General features: G+C 43.0%; 3 protein-coding genes across 6 annotated transcripts; 2 read left to right on the top strand and 1 right to left on the bottom strand.

Moving 5' to 3' along the window:
• The first annotated feature begins 379 nt into the window (after nucleotides 1-379).
• Nucleotides 380-6,289, top strand: rhoua (ras homolog family member Ua). The gene is made up of 4 exons (XM_053864617.1): nucleotides 380-869; nucleotides 945-1,003; nucleotides 3,597-3,785; nucleotides 4,022-6,289. Exons 1-4 carry the CDS (start codon nucleotides 596-598, stop codon nucleotides 4,301-4,303), a joined length of 804 nt encoding a protein of 267 aa, XP_053720592.1. The 5' UTR covers nucleotides 380-595; the 3' UTR covers nucleotides 4,304-6,289.
• A 5,964-nt stretch (nucleotides 6,290-12,253) lies between these two features.
• Nucleotides 12,254-18,126, bottom strand: ppm1g (protein phosphatase, Mg2+/Mn2+ dependent, 1G). Of its 4 annotated transcripts, none has more exons than XM_053866752.1 (13): nucleotides 17,982-18,126; nucleotides 17,482-17,616; nucleotides 16,869-16,938; nucleotides 16,577-16,662; nucleotides 16,159-16,288; nucleotides 14,825-15,088; nucleotides 14,546-14,718; nucleotides 14,353-14,481; nucleotides 14,028-14,130; nucleotides 13,789-13,920; nucleotides 13,586-13,715; nucleotides 13,416-13,515; nucleotides 12,254-13,330 (listed from the first exon to the last, which is right to left on the bottom strand). In XM_053866752.1, exons 2-13 carry the CDS (start codon nucleotides 17,590-17,592, stop codon nucleotides 13,118-13,120), a joined length of 1,641 nt encoding a protein of 546 aa, XP_053722727.1. In that variant the 5' UTR covers nucleotides 17,593-17,616; nucleotides 17,982-18,126; the 3' UTR covers nucleotides 12,254-13,117. The 4 variants fall into 4 exon arrangements, with proteins under 4 accessions (XP_053722727.1, XP_053722725.1, XP_053722728.1 ...); XM_053866750.1 differs by having other exon boundaries at nucleotides 17,878-18,070; XM_053866753.1 differs by lacking the exon at nucleotides 17,982-18,126 and adding an exon at nucleotides 17,680-17,837.
• Nucleotides 18,127-18,976: 850 nt separating this feature from the next.
• On the top strand, nucleotides 18,977-21,017 carry mis12 (MIS12 kinetochore complex component). Its single transcript, XM_053866755.1, has 2 exons — nucleotides 18,977-19,385; nucleotides 20,208-21,017. The coding sequence occupies exons 1-2, from the start codon at nucleotides 18,984-18,986 to the stop codon at nucleotides 20,475-20,477; spliced, it is 672 nt and encodes a 223-aa protein (XP_053722730.1). The 5' UTR covers nucleotides 18,977-18,983; the 3' UTR covers nucleotides 20,478-21,017.
• The last annotated feature ends 639 nt before the right edge of the window (nucleotides 21,018-21,656 follow it).

Raw genomic sequence — 21,656 nt, 5'->3', positions numbered from 1 at the left:
GTGATTGAGTCCGTACTGTTGTTCACATATTTGCTTGGAAAGCTGTCATGGATGGTGATGACCGTATTGACCATCATCATTAAATGACAGACGTCTATTTAATAATATAGTCAATTAATGCACAATTTGTAGTGTACCCCTCTGCCCACAAGAGGTCGCAATTATCCATTACCATTAGTACCCAGTTTACAACAACTCAAAGTTGTATAATTATTTTTTTAATAATCGTAAACATATTTATATTGTTAACGTTAGTTAATGAAGATAAAAATAACATGAATTATGCTCATAGATGAAGTGTTGACAAACGCTCACGGACCGTGTAACTCCAACGAACAAGCGGGCGCAAACCCACGTGATCATTCGGAGTTTGGGAAGGGTCAGTCACGGCACCTTAGGACACACGCGCTCACTTTTTGTTTTCTTTCTTCGATTAACACTGACAGCCATTTATTGGACGCGATTTATCGGAACCCAAAATGGACACGCAGGAAAGCGCCCTTTTATCTAACCGTGGAAACTGAGGAGCGGGCGGCGCAGAAGGTCAGCGGTCAGATCTCCAGCATGGACGCAGTGGTGACCCGCTGACAGCTCCATGTCTCCCTCTTCTCCGTGCCAAACGCCTCCGCGAGGGGACAAAGGATTCAAGCCTGCCTCTCCTGCTCCCCCCGTCCCACCGAGGAGGCTGAGGAGCCGGGAGAAGAGCTCCAGTCGCACGCGGAGGTCCGGAGCAGCAGCAGCAGCGGAGAGCCGGGTGAAGTGCGTGCTGGTGGGCGACGGAGCTGTGGGCAAGACCAGCCTGGTGGTCAGCTACACCACCAACGGTTACCCCACCGAGTATGTGCCCACGGCGTTTGACAACTTCTCAGGTAAAACTGACCCAACACTCCACAAATGAGAGGCAAATTTAGATTTTACGACCAGTGTCTGTGTGTGTCTTGCAGCGGTGGTGTCCGTTGACGGACAACCAGTCAAACTGCAACTGTGTGACACTGCTGGACAGGTATCTACACTCGCACACACACTCAAGTTGGACCACCGCAGAGTACTGTATGACTGGCTTAACGACGTTTTCCAGTGTCCCACAAGCGGCATGTGATGAACTGGAAACTACTTCTCCCAAAATGATCAGAACGATTTCTATTCTTACAGATGACACAATGTCAAAGTGCAGCCTGAACACCCCCTAACTCCAAACTCTAATGATTAATGAAGGTTCATAAAGAAAAAGAAACTGTCGTATTGGTAAATAATATATAATATATAGGTACTGTGAGGTGTGGGGCAGTGCCCCAGCGCCCCCTATTGACCAGCTGCCACTTCCACTACACCTGCCGCTTGCTGGACCAGACTTGTCTCCCAAGTGTCTCCGAGTCTTGAGGGACATTAGGGCACCCTTCTGTAAGATGGCACTTAGTAGGATCGATGGAGCTGGAAATATAAATGGAAAACCAGCCCATCATGAACTCTCAAGGTCACACTTTCTGCTGTTTTATGCTTTAAAAATATGTATATCTTTTATCTCACAAATAACAGTATAACGAAATTGAAACTGCATGAGTTTAATTGTTATTTGTTTTTGAAATAATTTGCTTAAAACCAACATGTCTTGTAGAGGAATATTTTCCAGTGCAGAGTGGAAAAAAAAGCCGTCATGCTTTGCTTTAAGGAAACCTGTGTGCGACCTATAGAGAGGGGGTAAACATGTCTTCAGTTGGGCCCTATGAGGAAATCTGCTCCTCTATGTGATAATTTTTAAAAGTCAGGCAAGGTAAAACATACGATACTGACCTTCAGCAGTTTTTGTTCTGATCCAAAATGATTTATTTAATCAATTTAATGAGCCTGCTCAACTCCTTTATCTGCTTCTCAAGGTTAACCTGTTCTTGTTAACCTTGAGAACCTTCTCTTAACCTGTTCCCTGTTCTGTAACCACACTCACAGAACAGGGAGGGACGGCAGCACTTCCTGTGTAGTAAGATTTATACAATGACTTTGGCAGAGAAAGGAAAAGGACGCTCCGTCATCTTACATGTTAATCTATTTTTGTCTCAAGACGAAAATGTTTTGATGCCTCTGGCTTCACATGACGTTTGAGAGTTGTTGAATGTAGATGCAGGTTACATTGACCTGTTCCCCTGCACTTTTATTTCCATTGAAGATTTCTGTCCTCACAAAGTTGCGTTATCAAATGAGAAGGTCACGGTACTGTTTTTTTGGTGAAATTAAATAATCAGATTATGTGCAGAAGTCTCTTCCCAAAAAGGTCATGGGAGCTTGTGTACGTTTCCTGTGAGCTACAGGAATGTGTAGGGCAGTTGCTTTCAGGATATATTAACTTGTAGACAGGAAGTGATGCAATAGCCTTACTAGTATGTGGGAGACCTGAGACGATGATGGAACAACTACTGAAAATAACAACAGGCTTGCGCAAGAAAATGGGGCGGGCAATTCAGTTCGCTTGGGTTGCACATTACTGTATGTACTGGAACTGCTGTGATAGGCCGTCAAAAAAACCCCAAAAAACCCACAGTGACTTACTGAGGAAAGAAAAAGAAAAAAAACAATTGTGATCTGTAATTTCGCCATTCAATGCAAATAAATAAATAAATAAACTGGCAATTCTGGGCAAAAAGGGCAATTCAGATTTTTACTTTCTTAAACAATATCATTTAATTTTAATTAACCCCCCCAAACCCTTTATTGAAACATTTTTGCCTTTCAGCAGATAGTTCATTTATTTAACCTTGACTTATTAGCCAAATTTAGAGACACTCTCACCATCTTTTTTGTAGCTTTTTCATGTTTGCTGATGCTTCATGAATGTCTTGATGTTTGTTGTGTACCTTTAATGTCCTATCGAATCGAATCGAATCGAATCGAATCGAATTGAATCGATTCTTGTTGGTTTCTAGCAACCCATCTCAGTGAAAACAAGAAGGAAGGGATGCTAGCTAAAGTGTTCGAAAGCAGCTTCCATATAAAACATTCTATCCAAATGTTCAGAAAGAAGCAAGTAAACGTGTGTGCAATAATGTCTTTTCTTCAGGCATCAAAACGCTGTACATTTTTCGCAGGCATGTGCCTGTGTTGGCAACAAGTGTGGCCAATTCAGTTTCCAAAGATGCCACATTAGGGGCAGTTAAGCCAAAAGACAAGACAGAAGTCAAAGAGTCCTGGACATTTTGTTACTTTTATGATATAAAACTAGAAGATAGGCAAATGTTTTTGATTGGTTGCTCGTTAATATATGAAGATATTTTAAGTGGTTAATATCGTATCAACATAACTATGACATGGTATTTTTACGACATCTTAAATTACATTTCAATGTCCATTTCTTCAGTAGTTTTGCTCTGAAGTCATGAGGGCCGCATAAAAAAAGGCGAAGGGCCCCAGACCACACTCTGACTACCTTGCTGTAAGAATGATGGAGACGCTAACTGCGCACTGACTATACCGCTCTTAATTCATGTCTTCTCATAACACAATGAAATACCATCAGTTTATGAGCACACTCTTTGGAATAGACATATTTACATGTTTTTATTGCCCAATCTTTTTATGTGAAAACTGTCTTATTTGTATCAATACAGGATGAGTTTGACAAGCTGCGTCCGCTGTGCTACACCAGTGCAGACGTGTTCCTGCTGTGCTTCAGTGTCGTCAGCCCGGTCTCCTTCCAGAATATTCCGGAGAAGTGGGTCCCAGAGATACGGAGACACGCTCCTTTAGCACCCATCCTCCTGGTTGGAACGCAGTGTGACCTCAGAGAGGATGTCAAGGTGAGGTCAGGACATAAAGAGTGTAACAGTGTGTAGGGAGTGTAAACCTCCCTTGTGAATGTTTGAGTCATGAGAAATTGATAAAAGGTGGGAGGATTAACACAGACTCCCTTGCACAGGAAAACCATGTCACTTAAGCAGGAAAATTGCTGACTCCATTTTCACTGGACATACATGTTATGTCTATATATATATATATAAAATTATTTCAACTGAAAGACCTGTGTTTCTCCCAGGTTCTCATCGACTTGGCCCGGTTCCGTGAAAGGCCTGTGGAGCCAGCAGATGCCAGGGATTGTGCCAGTGAGATCGGTGCAGTGGCTTACATGGAATGTTCCTCTTTAACCCAAAAGAATCTGAAAGAAGTGTTTGACACGGCCATACTGGCCAGCCTGCAGAGCTACGGCGTCCAGGCACGGCCCAGAGGAAAACAGAGGCGAAGAAAGAAGCAGAGACAAGCGCCAGACAAGATGAGTCTGTCCAAGTCCTGGTGGAGACGATACTGCTGCGTGGCCTAGAGCAGAGGACTCACGTGGATCTGGATCTTTATGTCCCAGACGTTCAAGTGAACCAAAGAAAACTGGACCCGATTCAAGTTTATTTTGTGAAGGAAAGAATGCGCTTATCATCTCTGAGATTTTTTTTTTTATCAGCAGGTTTGACACGGCCCAGCTGCCGCACCACTGATTACACCAGAACTCTCACATCTGGTCTGGTTCCGACGCTTGTGCCCACCACTGGAGGTATAGGGGTGTCACCCGGAATTCTGGAACAAACAGTTGCTGGGAAAGATTTCCAGTCTGTGTGCAGATAAGAAACTGGCTCTGGTTTCCAGTGAAAACTGAAACATGTGACCTCCCTGAAGCTCCTCTGAAGAATTTTCTTAATCGCTTCATGAAACATTGTTTTGGAGCAGATAAGAATGTGCTGAGTCTCCGTCACCACCTTTCATCAATGAAAACAAATAACCTGGAACATGAGCTGGTCTTATATCGCTGGTGTTTTGGCCTCATGCTGTCTGAGCTGAGAAACGTTAGAGGGGGTGCACTTATTTTTCTTATGTGTGTTGGTTGAGAGTATCATTGCACCAAAGTTGAGCAACCAAAGACGGAAAAGGGGGGGTGAAGGATGAAGCACCTGTTTGTACAGGAGAAGATCAAAAGTAAATAGAAGGAGGGATGAGAAAGAGCAGAGTCACTGAGCACTGCACTCAAATGCCATTGGACTAGATGTCAATCAATCTTTGCTGATTGTTCTTCCACTTCAAAAACACAAGGGTGGTCTCACTAAATATTCTTCAAGAGACAGAAGTATTCCTAATGTTACATCAAGAGCCACACACGTGTTTTTTCTGGTCTTAAAATCTGTGTCCTGTGTTTCCCTGATGAGTGGCTTTCATTTGAGGGTCTGAACAGGTTTATTGAGGAAGATTTCAGATTGCTGACAAAGTTGTGGATCAGATGATGGTCTTAGGTTTCAAAATGTAATCTCTGTGAATTGCAGTCCGAACACCCGCATTATGTGGCGCACGACAAAATCATGTAAATTGCGTGGTAATGTGTTGCCGCTCCAGTTTCAGTACACTTTTTAACATGACATTGAATTAAATATCAACCCATTTCAAGCATTTCAAGTGACACAAAGCCACTCAGCTGGCTGGATTTGACCCCTGAACTGGGACTTTGACACGCACTCATTCTAGACTCCTAACATGTTCTTAACTCCCTTGTGTGATATCAGTGACAAGTCCATCTTCCCTGCTGTCACGATGGCGTGTCAGTCACTTGAGATCACATTTACGAGTTATAGTTCAGATTTGGCATTCCTTAACTCTACACTGGTTCATTTCCTCTGTGGTCCGTGTTGAGATCTTCCCACCCACTCACACTTCTATAACAACTGAAGACTGTTCTCCGGCTGCCACTCCTGTCTCTGTCCATGCTGATGACACGAGACAGCACTCGTGCTGCCGTCCTTTATTTCAAGCTTTGATTTTACGGTTCAGAGACAAACATCCATTACTGACCTCATTTAACTCCAGCAGAATCTTTAAAGTTCCAGTACAAGAATTTTTATTGTGCTTATATGTCCCGACACATCGAAAGCACATTGAAATGTTTCACGGCTCAAATAGTTGTTTTTACAGTTTGCAGCCCATTTTAAGGGTTTAAAAGAGTGTTTGCGGGACGTTTTACTTCATCTTTTGTTTTGGTCTCAACGTTCTCACACAGCCTGAGCTGTCGTTCGTACCATTTGATCCCATCCGTGGGAGAATGAACTGGACGAGACATTTTTAATTGTGTTATTAAGGTTGTACCCCCCGGAGCTCACCTGGGACACCAGCTGGGAACTCTACTTTGGGAAACTGCAGAGCTCAGTCTGGTCTCTGCAGCTGTTGTCCAGTGATGTTGCAACAGCTCCAGCCGTGACAGACAGGAGAGTCAAGTCGAAATGTTTGTGTAGAAGTTTTATACACTGAGAAATAAATCATGTTTGACACGTTACCTGCTGATGGTTCTGTTTATGGGTCTGAGTTCAATAGTGGGGCAATGATGTTTACTGTTAGTAGAACTATAAGGCGCTGTCACAGACAGAGCTTTGTCTTTTGCCTCAGAACTTCACTGTGGTCAAGGAAAAGTAAAGAAGTAGGGATGACCTTTGAACTAGTCTTGTTTGTGTACTTTGTGTAGTTGCCATCCCTACTTCATCCTTCAGTTGATTACATTTAGTTTTGATGGTTGTCCCAGCTGCACATGAATGGGTCTCTGTCATCTGTAAACTGAAGAACTGGAGATCAGTGATTCTTCTGACGTCAGTTCCAGTGCTTTCCTGTCAGATGAATGATGCTCTGGTCACAGTGGACTTGAGGATCAGCTGACTCACACCAGGAGTGAGAGGAAATGTGACATTCACACTCACGCACTCCATGATGTCTGACTTCAGACAAGATCATTCTAACCCATTCAGCGCTTCCAGGCTCCGCTGGTTATGCAACAGTTTTATTTTGAAATCCACCATGTGACACTTAGTGGCTTCAGTCTGCTCTGGGGGGCAAAACAAAGCTCAAATTAACTGTCTGGCCTGAGAAATACTTTGCTAAATCCACAGAGCCATGTTCACCTTCTTCACCACCCCAGAAGAATAAATGGAGCAACATATCCTGGAATACATTGTAGCACAGTGACCACCTATTATGTTATTATATTGTGGAAGGTCAGGTCAGTCTCAATTCATGTTGTTGATCAAACAGACCAACTCAGCATATTTCAAAACAGTGTGGCTTGAGGGCCACATGTGGACCTCTGGCTGCAACTACGTGACCCTGGCCAGGGCTGTTTAGTTGCTCCCCTGCTTTTCCTTATCGACAATCACATAATGTTTATTTTATATTCATGGCTTCAACACAGTTTCTTCCTTAGCGTTTCATGAAGGACTTTTTAAGGGGGGATTTTTTTTTTCAACATACTCTCTAATGCAGATCTGAGCCCCTGGCTCCAGTCACAGCGTATTTATGTGGCCCCTCAGGAAATTCACCTTCAGCAACGCACAGTACTGTTTCTTACTTCGACTGTTATTCCAGTAGGTGTTTTTTAAATTGTGACTGTTTTGTCCAACCAAACATATAATATAGACTATACTGTAAGACAGCTACATTAAAGAAACTCTCATCCTGACCACATTCGCTGCGCCAAAGAACAATCGACCAATCAGAGAGCAGGAAGGAGAATGCGACCAGTAACTGGCACATGGGGTGTTCTGGACAACAATACATGCTTGCTCAAACCACAGGAAAAAACAAGGAATGTTTATGAAAGGAAGTGTGACCGTGAAGTCACAGAACTTTATGGTCACACTCTCAGATCATGCAGGACCTAAATCCTTTAGTCAAGCTCTAGAGAGTATGAGGATAAGCTCTGCTGCGGTGCTGGCAGTCAGCAGTGGTCAGTACTTGTGCTAGACAATAGGTGAATTGAAGGCAGGCTCATGCAGTCACAGTTAACTGCTAAGTTTTTTTATGGATTGACAGGATATATTGACGTAAAAATGATGCTTGAACCTGTGCGTCCTCATTGGAGAAGCAGACTCCACATAGAGTCTCCTCACCCGCGTCTAAAGCAGGACACTTAGAAACTCATTGCAGCTGTTTGACCTCCAGGACTTAATTCTTTCATTCAAGGTTTCAGGTGACAGTGTGGTGGGTACAGCAGGCATCATGCTATCATTATGTGTCATGTTTTTAATGACTTGGATCTGATGTGACTCTGTGCAGTTTCAGACTCCGACACCTCCAGCTCCGTCACCACGAGTGAGAGACAGATGTGAGAAGTGGCGACTCTCTGCTGGGTTGAGCTGTTGAGGTTTCAGTTTAAAATGAATGGAATGGTCCTCATAAGTGCATAAGCACTGGCTTGTGTTTGTTACATAAGACGGAGGGTGACATCAAGTGCTGTCTCTTAATCACCCGGAGCTGTAACACAATCTCAACAGGCTATTGAGCCAATCAGTGTGAATAACAGCTGCTCTGGGTGTGTGTGTGTGTCGCTATGATGTGTGTGAAAGCACAGCAGATGGGAAATGTGGCAGAACTCAGCCCTGGTCAGATATTCCCACGGACACCAAAGACACATGCGTCACGATCAGATGGAGGACATGGGACTGTCAGTTCCCTTATTATTGAGGATCAATATGCATATTTTTGCCGTCGCTAATTCAGCAATATGAATTGTATCTACCACAAATCAGCCACTTCTATCTCTTCCCCACATCAATTGCCTCACTGTCGCTGTTCATTGTTAGTCCTCGACCAGTGTGTTTATATATGATACGGCACTTGTGTGAGTTCAAAGTTCACTCAGCGTGTCCTGTAGCAGTTGCACAGTTGCGCAAGAGTGTGACACATGCAGTGGAAAGCCCCCTTCGTCCCCCCTCTCTGCCTCTCCGTATACATCTGGACTGACCAGCTTGTTTACACCACCACCTCGACACAGATATCAACACAGTTAACATCCTGATAAAGGATGTGGCACTTTATATTTGAAATGGGAGTGTGAGAGTCCGGCCTCCACCTTTCACTGGAGAACAACACAGTTCTTCTGCTGGCGTTTGTGATGAATAAATCAATAATGGTCAAACGTGTAAACAGACGTGATCAAAGCAATGAAAAGCCAAACTTGAATTGAAGAGAAAATAGAACAAGCTGCAAATTAAGGCACTAAAGAAGCTGGTACAATCTAAATATTGACCGAACTTGTATCAATAGAGTTTATTTTATCAGAATGTAAAAGAATGTGGAACTCAATGTTGGTTTTCTTTCTATTGCAAGGAATCACATATTGAACATTCCTCCTCAAATATGTCAGACTTTCATTGCTCTGGATGTGTTTAATGATAGAGCAAGGCCTTAAAAAACAGAACTATAAAACTATATGATGCTTTTGAACTTAGCTTCAGTTAACTGTCCATTTTGACTACAGATACGAACTAAACTAATAAAGGCTGGTGACATTACGTAGAATGAGTGGTCACGTGCCAACAGTTCTCATGGCTCACATGAATCGTGCGACATTTTCTCAAGTGGCTGCAGTTAGTGGAAGTGGTGTGTTTCATTAAAAACAGTCCCAAGATTGTGCAGCAGTGACGAGGGCAGAAATAAATAACTTATCTTTAAATAGCTGCAATTATCTAGTAATATGAGGAATCTTTCAGGGTTTTTTTTTTAATCTTGATTCTTTTCTTTTATAATTTCAGAACTTGTGAGATAAACAACGTTAAACCTACTCTCATCTAAAAAAAACCCCGATCAGACCAAGCAATAGATGATGAAACAACAAACACTACTTCTACTTACAGCTCTTACAACTGCAACTACTACTAGTACAATCACCGCTTTCCAGTACAAGAACTACTAATTCCACTACAATCACATCTACTAGAATGACTACTATACTGAGTACTATGAAAACTATTGCCACTAGACTACACGACGACTGTCACTACCACCTCTACTACAATTATTACTGAGCCTACTTCTCTGAGTGGTAGCAGTAGTGCACACAATATTGTTGTGAGCGTATGGAAGTAAGGACATTGTTGCTAGCAGTAGTAGCAACAATGGTGCAAGTGGTGCTCCAGTTATAAGCACTACTGTATACTACTGTAGTCATATAAGAGGTTGGACCAGGATAGTGGCAGTAGTGGCAGTTGTAGCACGTCACCACTAGTAGTAAATGCGGCAGCAGCAAAAGCGGCAGTATCAGGAGTAGTGGGGTGGTAGTAATAGTAGTAATATAATGTAGAAGTTGGATTGATAGTAGTTATAGTAATGCTAGTATCAGTGACAGTTGAAGTGGAAGCAGTCGTAGATTTAGTATTGAAGGCAAACATGTGTGAGCAGTAATAGAGTATTTGTACTTGAAGGAGTGGGGACAATAAAAACAGGATTCCTATTTGAAGATTTGAAGATTCTCATTCAGCCTTCGTAGCTGCCAGCAGCTTGTCTTAATGTAGCACCTTTACTGCCACCTGCTGTCCAATATTCACGCGAAATAGAGCATACACGGAACAAGTAGTTAAAATGCACACAGGGCAATAACATCTAAATCAGTCTGTGTGAAAATGAAAACTAAAAAAAAAAAAAAAAATCTAGTATCAAGACTGTGCTAGCGGGAGGACTACAAGTTGTATAGATTGCAGCAGGTATAACAGGTAGTATTTACAGTAGGATTACTATTTGTGATTGTAGTACCAGCAACACTAGCAAACATAGCAGGGGGATAAGAAGTATAAGAAGTCAAAGGATTAGTACTAGTAGTAGCAGAAGTAGTAGTGGTATGAGCAAGATGAAGTAGACGCTGCAGTACATGTGTTGTTGATTCTTGATATATTACCACTTTGGAGGAGGTAGTGCTAGCATCAGAGGTAGTAATAGTAGTTGCAGAAGAGTGATTACTGGTAGTAGTAGTAGTAGTAGAAGGAATGGTCATAGCAGCAGTGACCAGCAAACTAGAAACAGATGAGCGGGATCAGCAGTCAGAGTGGATGGTGTGATTTACTAGGTGACAGATGAAAGGAAATATGGAATGACACACTGAAGGAAGACAGGAAACAGAGAGGGACAGAAGACAGAGGACAAGAGGAAAAGGAGGGGGGACGAGGCTTCCTGTTTTTCCACACTGATAACCTCCACACACACCCACACCCCGCTTACATCCACGTATCAAAGCCACACTAGCACACACAGGGATGTCACAGTCAGCTGTTCATTTGCTGGAAGGATGTCAGCAGCAGATTTCCTCCTCTCACTCGCTCTGGCCACCTTTATTTGGGGCAATTCAAACTCGTGAGCACCAGGTTTTCAGACAGGAAATATATTCATTCATCAGGAAAAATGAAGAAGGCGATGCCGCCTAGATCACACCTGCCATCATGGCATGTTGAAACGGCACAAGAGATGTTTGCAAAAATAGCAACGTGTTCCTGCAGTCACCAGATGCCCACAAGTAAATTATGTTCGTCCAAAACTAGTGTTTAAACTGAGGCACAGAGGCCAGAGGAATGTGTGTGTGTGTGCTGAACTATACAATATGAGGGTAATGTGGCCTGCGCCGTTTGGGCTGCAGACTCTTGATGAATGCCTTCACTGTCCAACTACAACCTACTATTGTGGAGCAGTTTTCTGTATGAGATCTGTTGACTGGAGGACACAAGCATGAGCATGTGCACACGTCTGGTTAGTAAATGAGTAAATGGCTCTTACTTATTAGCTCTTCTCAACAAAGGATTTTTGCACTTCACACACAGACAGTCACACTTGTACTCACAGTAGGAGGCTGCTGAACCAGGAGTGTTACTGGAGCGATGAGTTCAGTCTTCAGGCTCTAAGTTAGGACAAGTGGAGAAAACTGTAGTAAAGTGGCACTTCTCAGGTCAGAGTCAAACTCATGGAGAAATGAGTCATTGTTTTGTGGTCTGACAGGTTGAAGATTTATATTTAAAAACGTATTTTTGGTTAGTTTAATTAATCAATGTGTTGTTAACACTGTCTATCCTTTTATGATTTCCTGACCATAATGATGGATTTTTATTGTGCATGCATATAGATACATTGTCAGTTAACTAGCCCTTAGTTTGAGATTGTGGGGAGAGCTGGAGCCTATGTCAGTGGTCATTGGGCGGTCAAAGCTGAAGCTGGCGTTCATTGATTCAGAGGCCTTCGTTCCACTGAAAAAAAGGCGATTTAATTAAAACCACTCCAACAAACCTGAACGAGCGTTGGCTTCAGGTGCAACAGGGCAATGGCGGCGAAGGAATGTCGATGCTGCCATCTGCTGGAGTGATCACGTGCTCGCAGAAACGGCGGCCATAATGACTACTCATTTCCTCAACCCGAACCCAAAAACATAAAAGAAAATGTGTCTGAACCAGTCTGATTATTTAAAAAAATTTAATTGTATGTACTTACATACTGGTGACCAAAGAGAATGCACCAAAAATGTTACACTGACATACAATAACACAACAGTCTTCACAAGCACTGAAAAGTCTATGTACAGAAAAAAGGGTGAGGAGAACGTACACATGAAATAAAGTCACACTCACTAGATGACTCCATTGAGCAAAGTGGGGATTTAAAAATAAACTGTTAACAGTCGAGACAATACATCCACCTGAAAAGATTGGTGCATCTGATCCAGTCCAGCATCAGGACACATTTCCAAAAAAATAGATATATTCAGAGGTGGACGTGATAAAAGGTGAAGACTTGTGTTTTCTTTCATCTGGACTTCAACAGCAAAATTCATCTCGATGGAGGAATGAAGTGTTTTGTGTACGACAAAAAAGAAAAGTCAGTATGTGACGGAACATCCGACAGACGACGTCCTAAAGACGAGCCCGACACATTCTGCGCAGCGCTAACCCGACATGAGAGAGAGACAAGAGTGCATTTCTAAATCACCAAGGACACAAATGATCTGACAAGAAACGTGTCGACCGGACACGACCACAAAAATCATAGTGTGACACTGACCAACTGTAGATGAAAAGTTCAGCCAATGACTGAGAGTTTATGAAGAAAGAGTCGGGGCTTATCTCTCAGTGAAGCAGGAGTTTTTTAAAAGATGTGCTTGATGACTTCGACCGTCTGCAAACGTAGTTCAAAGTCAGTTTGAGGTTCAGAACTAAGAAGTGTGAGGGACCACCAAGTGACTTGACAGCTGATCTCATCTCTGCTGGTGATGGAGTTCATGTTCTCTCTGGTGGTTGGTGTGAACTAACAAAAAGCATTGGTGGTGTGTCTCAGTCTAGTCAGGATCCTGCTGCTCTGCTACGTTTTAGTCACTTTTGGCCTTTTTGCTGTCGTTGCCGTTCTCCAGCTCCACTCCTGCCTCCTCCTGAAGCTTTCTCTTCTTTGTGTCATCGCAGTCTTCTGTTGTCTGACCTTGAGCGGACGCCTTGTGTGGCCTGAAGGTCACGATGATGCAAGTCATATTGTCACATCCGGTTCCGTCTCCAGACGTGTCGGGGGCAAGACAGTGGTCCAGGAGCTATTGCAAAGGCAGCAGGGAATAAACGTTCAGAGAGGTCTGAACAATACAAAGAAAGAAAACCATCCACACCCTTCTTCCTCACCTCTTCCACTATGTTGGAAAGAGCTCTGGTGTGGCCACTCTGGTCAGGCTTGATCCTCTCGCTGATGAAGTCGATCACCTCCTGACTGCTAAGAACATTCCTGCACAGCAAGTGAAAGTCATCAAGTCAACTGCCAAAAGGTGGGATACTTCCTCCTCAAGTCTTCTCACCAGATCCCATCACAAGCAATGACCATGAAGTCATGATCATCGTTGAGCGTGAGCACTTTGACGTCCGGCATGGCTGAGATCATCTGCTCTTCTGGCGGGAGAGTCTTGTTTCTCTTGTAGATGTGGTCACCTGCCAGCCAGTGGAATTATGTGAGTAAAGGTGTCTGTTACTTCTCATGTGTTGAAATCAAAAGTGTCATTACCAATGGCTCTGGAAAGGTTCAATCCCCCGTTGACTCTTCCGTCCATGGTCACTTTCCCTCCTGCGTTTTTAATCCGTGTCAGCTCCACCTCGTCTTCGGGTTTGTGATCGTAGGACATGTCGACAGCTTTGCCTGAGCACAGATCAGAAGATTTTCAACATAGTGTTATATCAAAGCCTGACAAAGGGACTGTAGACTGAAGTATCATCAGTTATGTACAATAATCAAGTAGTGCTAACCTTTCTCTGACACCACACAGCGAGAGTCTCCAGCGTTAGCCACGATCAGCTGCTTCCCTCTGATCAGAGCTACTACTGCAGTGGTGCCGCTGTCGGAACCAGGCTGAGAGGAGAAAAGGAGCACGCTTGTTTTAAAAAAAAAATGACAGTCCAAAAAAAACAGATCAAGAAGGGGATTATTTAACATCCTTCTGTCGTGACTCGGGAACAAAGTCGCAGCTAAAGACAACTGTGAGAAATCCATCTGTCATATCCAACGATAGAAAACATGTATCCCCAAGTTCAAACAGGGATAATAAAATATTATGTTTGCACCCTTCCTCACCTCCTCCTTGCCATCCATTCCAGGGAGACACATCCCCTCCTCATCTTCATCCTCAGAGTCTTCCCCCTCCTCAGTATCTTCTTCCTCTTCCGTCTCACTGCTGTCATCTTCTTCTTCTTCAGTGCTGTCCTGTAAAAAGAGGCACGGTAGGATCCACTTGTGTTGCTGTCACTACATTGGAGCCTATTCTCACCTCTGTATCACTGCCTTCATTTTCCTCCTCCCCCTCGGACTCGCTGTCATCGAAAAATCTGGACTTGGTATCACCTGCAGCCTTAGCAGACGAGGAGGAGCAGGAAGGACCAGCGTCTACTCCTGCTTTTCCGGGTTTTTCTTCTCCATTGGAACTTCCAGATTCCCCAGTGTCTACAGTTAGCACAGAGAAGACACCTTTGTTAACATATGTCGGATGCATTTCTCAAAACACAAAGGTAATGCTTTTGAAGTCATTGGCATCTGACAGGATCAGTACCTGCATCAGGTACAGCAGCGCCTGCTGCTCGTGGACATTGCGTGAGTTTAGAGCCGCTCGACACGACTTCCTTCATCTTCCCGTTTGACTCCTCAGCCACCTCGCCATTCACCCCGTCTCCTTTTGGTCCGTCAGCATCCGACCCAGACTTTTCTCCTGATGCTTTCTTAGCAGCAGCGTTGCGGTTTTGGCCGTAGCGCACCAGAAGCTCTTCAATAGTCATGGTGGCCTCTTCGTGGAGCAAAGCAGCTTCTTCTGTGTCCACTGGATAAAGAAATCAAGAGACGGTAAACCGAGGAGACTCCAAGTTTGAGAGCCATTTCTTTATGATGTGCCACGATTTGCAAGCTAATTTTCAGAGCTACACATGTCCAACATGTTTTCAGTGTTCTAAAATCAACTAGTAGTATTTACCCTGTCAAGGTGAAAGACACGATGAATCATTGAAATGTTACAGACTCCATTTTGCTTTCCATTGTTTCCGGTTTGGCCCGTACAGTAAATACAACACATTCATGACTAAATGTTTATTCCTTCTTTTCGTTTGTCACTTTTGTTTTTTCCTCAAAATTCAAAGACCATTCAAAATATATTTTGCAATAAATTGCATTTCTATCTTCGATGTTTGGTCCATAGTTTTATTATGATTTCTATTCAAATAAGATGCACGTAAAAGGATATTTTATAGGCTTCATTCCATAGTTACACTTCTTAATATCCTTGCTTCCATTGAACCCTTTATGGTTCATTTAGTCCTTGTTAAAATTTATTTCTGTCATGTTTCGTAGTCATCTCCGTCTTTCTTTTGGCGTGCTGGACCCTCACAACAGTCACAGTTTATAATGTGGCCCTTTAGGAAATCTAACTGCCGACCTCTGTCCTAAGCAGTGCTTTTTTTTTTCGATACAATTTTCAAATGTTTAGGTGAAAATAAATCCATCCACAACTCCATCCCTTCCAGTCACTCTCAACGCACATTGTGACCAATTACGCACAACTTTTGCAGGAAACGGAGGCGGGGGGTAAAAACATGAACCAGCTCCCAGAAAAGAGCAGTAGTTCCCCCTGAGGTACAGAACGTCCCATGGCATATACTGTATGTGGCAGTGTGAAATGTGTCACATGCTGAATGCCAGAAACTTGAGAGCCCTGCGTCATGGTAACCAAAACTTGGCACCTTATGACCAAGTGTAATTTGATACAACTATCAAAACATACATACGTAGAACGAAGAATAATAAAACACAATAGAAGTGTGGTGCCCAGCCCTAGATGACCGCACCATATCAGAAAAACAAACATCAGCAGCAATGCATGAAAGAATGAACACTCACAATCATCTTCATCTGCCACCTTTTCTGCAGGACCATCGTCTGTCGGCCGTCCAGCTATTTGAGTCAGCTCCTTGATGACGTCCTCAGTGGTCATTCGGCTATCAATGGCCAAGAAGGCGTCCTCCAGCGCCTGGCATAACAATAAAAGGATGCAGGTGGAAATCAAAGCAGTGGCCCAAATATAGATCAATATGGGAATGCCAAACAACACCGGACCTGGCATGGCAAATTCCTCTGAAAGAGGACTAAAGTGTCCTACACAAGTTCACCTCTTCAGACATTACTCATTAATTGCACAAATGCACTTTTTTTTTTAATTTACTCAAGGCATTTTACAGATTACAAGTAAAGAGACTTTAAAGTCTTAACCAGCGAGGTCATTCTTAATTGGGTCGTTCTGTGCCATTGACAGTCTCACCTTTTGCAGCTTTCCATCTTTATAAGTCTTCTGCTCCTTGATGATGTCAGGAAGGTACTTTGAACAGTACAGGGCAACTTCCTCTCCTAAAAGGGCAGAGATGGTCATAAAAAATATAAACAAAGGTGTGTGTGTGAGTGTGTGTGAGTGTGTGTGTGTGTGCGCACATAAAGAGCTGTTTTAAATGTGTTGAACTCGAGTACAGTAATGTACATTTTGATGAGGCCACGACATGGTTAACGAGAACACAGGTAAGTCATCTGGAGTAAAACATGAAAGTGAAAGTTTTTACCTCCATGTCCATCATAGACTGAAAACATGGCAGTGTCTTCGTCAAAATCTGGGTTGCAATTGTGAGAATCCTGCCACAGAACAAATAGAATTGTAGGGGGGGAAAACATGCCATTAGGATGTGAGGAAAAAGGAACACTTCATAAAGGTAAAAGTATGTCTGAGTTAAAACAGGAGATGATAATGATGAACCTTTTGGACAAAGGTTGCATGTGTGTATTGCTCATAACCAAGTTGATGACCGTTATTAGTTTCTTATTTCAAATCAATTTGACAAATGTGATGTAGCTGTGCCACAAATCCCACCCTCAATTAAGGACTAACATCAGCTATAGCTACTAAACATGTCTTAATGTTTACTTATGCGTCGCTATACCCCTTCAAGCATATACATATATACTGTGATCCCAGCCATTTAATGGAGCAAAGACGAAATGTGACATTGTTAACATCATTTAAGTCACTCTAGAGCGCAACCAGTTGACTGTGGGGGGAGGCACAGAAGACGCGTCCGCCAGAGAAAACCAGAGAAAAGACATGACAGGACTCCCGCCATTTAGATGCGGAAACAAAATAGCTCAAGAAGCACGTTCTCCCCGCTTCCCCCCAAATACCTCCATGGAAACACGCCATCCTTGCATGGCAGAAAAGCCGAAGCTCATGGTGTCGTTGCCGCCATCTGAAGAAGTCTTGTTCGTGTTGGGTTGAGAGAGATAAGCCCCCATGATTCTGATTTTATGGCTCTGTGCCTGCAGAGGGACCACACGTTAAACATCGTCATTAGCACCACAAATAACAGCACAAACACTGACAAATACGCAGCTACGATCAACGGTTTGATGAGTAACGGCCTCCAGCGAGCTGCAGTTAGCAACACAACAACAAAAAGTGGACGCAGTAGGCTAGCTAGTGGCAGCATGCTAACAAGAACGGAACCGGCTCAACTTCCAGCTGCGGCCCCTGCGGCCGGTGAAGTTACAGAAAACAACACGTGAAGAAAAGGGAAGCACCTTTAGTGACAGCGGGATTACGACACTGACTGAGAGTGAAATACAGCGATTCACATAGATGAATAACTGCACGTGTGGAAGCAGAAGCCGCTATCAACACATACAGACACCGGAGCAGCAGGACACGCGCATGTCCCTTTCGTTTGGAATGGGGGCGTGGTTGACGTGCACGCAGCGTGATGATGTCACAGCTTTTGAACGAGTGTCCACGTTCGTTGCCCAATCTGCCACCCTGACTTGATCCACTACCCGTTGACGTCGAAGAGAAATACGCATGCGCAAACTGTTATCTATGGCGTGTCGGAAGGGACTTAAATCCTCGGAGTCGCTTTTACAACTTTTTTTCGGTCAATTTGACACAGTTTTAGTATATTCACGATATGTTAATCATCAGCTTAAATTAATTGATTTAAGCTTACGGAAATTCAGAAAATTTGCAGATTTAGTAGTTGATAAAAGTTATTTATCAATATGACACAGTCACTTAAACTTTGTATGATGTCATTATCTTTTTAAGACCAAAACAATTATACGACTATTATAAAGCAGATATGGTTGTTTTCCACCAATTTGACCGTTTTGTTTTTGCATGATTGTGTTTTGTGGTATTTAAGTTGTGTTTATAGCATACTGTGTGTTGAAATATTTGTTTATTTACTGTTTCGTCAAAAAGATTGTCTGTTGTTGACTCAATTTACAACCAGAAATATAAATATAGTGATTAAGCTTTTTTCCTTGTACCACAACTCTCATAAAGGAAAAAAGAATATTTTATTTGCAATCCCTATCTGCCCTACCTGTTCAACAGATCTCATAACTCATAAAGCACGGATCATTTGTCTGTCTATCAGTATTCAACAGAATACAGAGTCAAAGACCCAGTTTACAGGAAAGTTGCTGAAAGACTAGTAGGGGCGATACTCCTCATCTTTGCTGACAGAAATGGAATATGGTGTAACGATTTTCGGATCCAATCATGAGCGCACGAAATCACAAGATGCAGTCCCATAATAACTCACGAGACACCACCGCTAGATGGCAGCGTACTGTCGGGTCAATGTTAGGAAGCGTCTTGTAACAGCAAAGAGAAGAAGACGAGTTTTAACATGGCGCGGGAAAGCTGTGAGATGGATCCTGGGGCGGACTTGCCAGAGGAAGCCGACGGTCTTTCTTCTTCAAGTTTAAAACTTTACGAGGCGCAGTTCTTTGGCTTCACACCGGAAAGATGCATGTTGCGAATCCAAAGCGCCTTCCAGGACTGTCTAGTCCACATCTTAACGATCGTGGAGAAAACCTCTGTGCGGCAGCTGGGTGAAGGGGACGCAAAGGATTTAGTCCAAACCCAAGTTCGAGAATGTACCCGGAAGCTGGAGCGCTACCTAATGGCTCAGTTTGAGAAGCTGTCGGCGCGGATGGAGGCACCGCTTGTCTACAATTGTCTGTCCATCCCTGCAAACGTCCTGCTGCCGGAGGACCAGGCTCACAAAAACTACCCAGACGGTGAAAAGGTGGGTACTACGACCCAGTCATTTTACTTCTTTGATTTAAAGAAATCAGCAAATCCAAAATGTATGGCCTTCCATTACCCAATTAGAACTTGTTTTGTTCGTGTATTTGAGCCGTAGATGTCACCGATGTGAGGTGACGTGTTTGACATGGCATGTCCTCGTGGTTCATGTTATCATTATTACTTATTCAAGGACACTCTAATGACTGACCTGTAATAAGCGTGAAGAGTCTTGGCCTCAGTTCTTCATCTAAACCGGCGTAGGCTTTATCAAGGAGCTTGTTTACGAGCTACTAACCGTATTCTTACTGAGTGGTCTGACACCCTCCCCAAGTCAGCCTCATCCGACTTGGCTTCCCTCCTGACACCTATGCTCATCTCCTCATTTGTGCCACCACCGCCACCATCCTCACTGGTTGTCGTCATCATCTGGGTCCTCCATCTGTCATGTTGTCCAAAACACCTAGTTCTGCCTCCCTAACTTTGTTTTCACCTTGTTTTTTGGGTCGCATTCATAATGAAAACCTTGGTATCTTCTTCAATGTCACATCAGGACAGTCCTCATTTCTGTCCTGTTGCTGATGCGCTTAGTCACAGATACACCACTCTGGTTTGGGAATTGACTCTTGGAGCTTATATCCTGACTCAAAAAAGCAGTTGGGGAACAATAATCTTTCTTAAGGACTTAGCAGTTGTTTGTCGGTGATCAACTCAAATGTTTTATAATGATTCACACATACGAGGAAATCAAATAAAGCCACGCTTTTCAGATGTTTCTGGATTTAATTCATTGTAACATAATTGAAGATTTTTTTTTTTCCAGAACGTGCAGAGACTGGAATCGTCACTGGCCAATCTGCAAAGAGCATATGAAGCAGAAGTGGGTGCACGGAGAGCCATGCTGGAAGAGCTGGAGGAGCAGAAGGAGGTGCAGAAGCAGCTGGACGGGCTCCTGTTGTGGGTGAAAGAGCTCCAGGGAGCCTGGGTGACAGAAGGAAGCAGCAGCTTTCAAGAAAGTTTCAGACTGGTGTTGGAGTCTGTGAAGAAGCTTCAGGATGCCCTCAGAGAGGTCTGCATTAAGGCCCCCATGTAAATCTCGAATCAAATGAGGGAGAACTTTGGTATTTGCTTGTTCGGGGATACAGTTTAATTTGTTGCTGTCTCACAAGTTCATGAGTCTACATACAGTATGTCATACTGCTCTTCATCTTTAGTTACATTTGCATATTATTATCTAATTTCCCATTAGTCAACTTGAGCCTTAATATTATGGTTTTTTTATGTTGGATATTCCATCGATAAGTAAAGCCTCTCCCTTATACAAGTCTTGGACATTAATGAGACATTATATATTCTCATGCACTCTGACGACATGTCTTCTAAATCCACTAGAGGGCAGTATGCACTCATTTATTGCCAGGCTTGGTTTAAAAAAATCTTTTTAAGTTACAATATTGCATCTTGTGTTTGATAATAAAACAATTAATTAATAATTTTCCTACCTTGCCATTGGTTAACTACATTCATTTTGTGTAAGCGATTGAGCGGGTTTGCCTGATAAATTGTTTTCTATGGTGATATGGATCAATTTGTCAGTTCTTTTGTTAGCTGTAAATAATAAAGTATTTTTTCCCTCCTGTGAATTTCATCTGACTGTTTTGAAATGCATTAGCAAATGGATGAGACCTGACACCTGCTCCATAACTGCAGGCCAGTGTTATGATTGTGGAGCCCGAGTGGCTCGACTCCTCATCACATGTAAAACATGATCCTTGAACGATTCAAAGCAGTGGCACCGAGTCGAGCAGGATTCAAATGACTGATGAGAAAACAGAGAATTTTGATTTACAGCCATAACAACAGAGAAAGTACATAAACAACAACAGGCCCTGTGTCAACAGTAAACATTTGTTTTAGCACCAACATTCTCGGAGCAGTCTCTCGGCGTGAGAGAATAGGAGTGGGAACCCATGGCCTGCAGTGAATAGCCAAATAAATTATCAGTCCAGATGGAGCGGTGTGAGAACAAGTGTGATGTTTTGGGCATGCGAGTATCAAAAACGGCCTCAAACTGTGCTCTTTCCAGCCGTCAAGTTAGATCATGGGTACAAAAACAACATTGAGAAATTAAATACACATCACATGAAGCAGAACTTTGATCTAATCCAGGCAGCAATGGAAAAAATGTTACTAAAATTCTTATATTTCATTGAGATTGCATAGTTAAAATATTCACGCAACTGTATAACATTAGACATTTCTTCAAAATGTT

The sequence above is a fragment of the Synchiropus splendidus genome, chromosome 5, assembly GCF_027744825.2.
Source record: "Synchiropus splendidus isolate RoL2022-P1 chromosome 5, RoL_Sspl_1.0, whole genome shotgun sequence".
Classification (NCBI taxonomy): Eukaryota; Metazoa; Chordata; class Actinopteri; order Syngnathiformes; family Callionymidae; genus Synchiropus; species Synchiropus splendidus.
Note: the sequence above shows the minus strand (reverse complement) of the source record. Positions and strands in the feature narration are given on the sequence as shown.

Excerpts from the sequence above, each read along its gene's own strand:
- ppm1g (XM_053866752.1), bottom strand. The coding sequence starts at position 17,592 with ATGGGGGCTTATCTCTCTCAACCCAACACGAACAAGACTTCTTCAGAT. Across the intron at positions 16,939-17,481 it reads GATGGCGTGTTTCCATGGAG|GATTCTCACAATTGCAACCC; the intron begins GTATTTGGGGGG and ends GTTCTGTGGCAG. Across the intron at positions 14,131-14,352 it reads GAATGGATGGCAAGGAGGAG|CCTGGTTCCGACAGCGGCAC; the intron begins GTGAGGAAGGGT and ends TTCTCCTCTCAG.
- mis12 (XM_053866755.1), top strand. The coding sequence starts at position 18,984 with ATGGCGCGGGAAAGCTGTGAGATGGATCCTGGGGCGGACTTGCCAGAG. Across the intron at positions 19,386-20,207 it reads ACTACCCAGACGGTGAAAAG|AACGTGCAGAGACTGGAATC; the intron begins GTGGGTACTACG and ends TTTTTTTTCCAG.
- rhoua (XM_053864617.1), top strand. The coding sequence starts at position 596 with ATGTCTCCCTCTTCTCCGTGCCAAACGCCTCCGCGAGGGGACAAAGGA. Across the intron at positions 870-944 it reads GGCGTTTGACAACTTCTCAG|CGGTGGTGTCCGTTGACGGA; the intron begins GTAAAACTGACC and ends TGTGTCTTGCAG. Across the intron at positions 3,786-4,021 it reads ACCTCAGAGAGGATGTCAAG|GTTCTCATCGACTTGGCCCG; the intron begins GTGAGGTCAGGA and ends TGTTTCTCCCAG.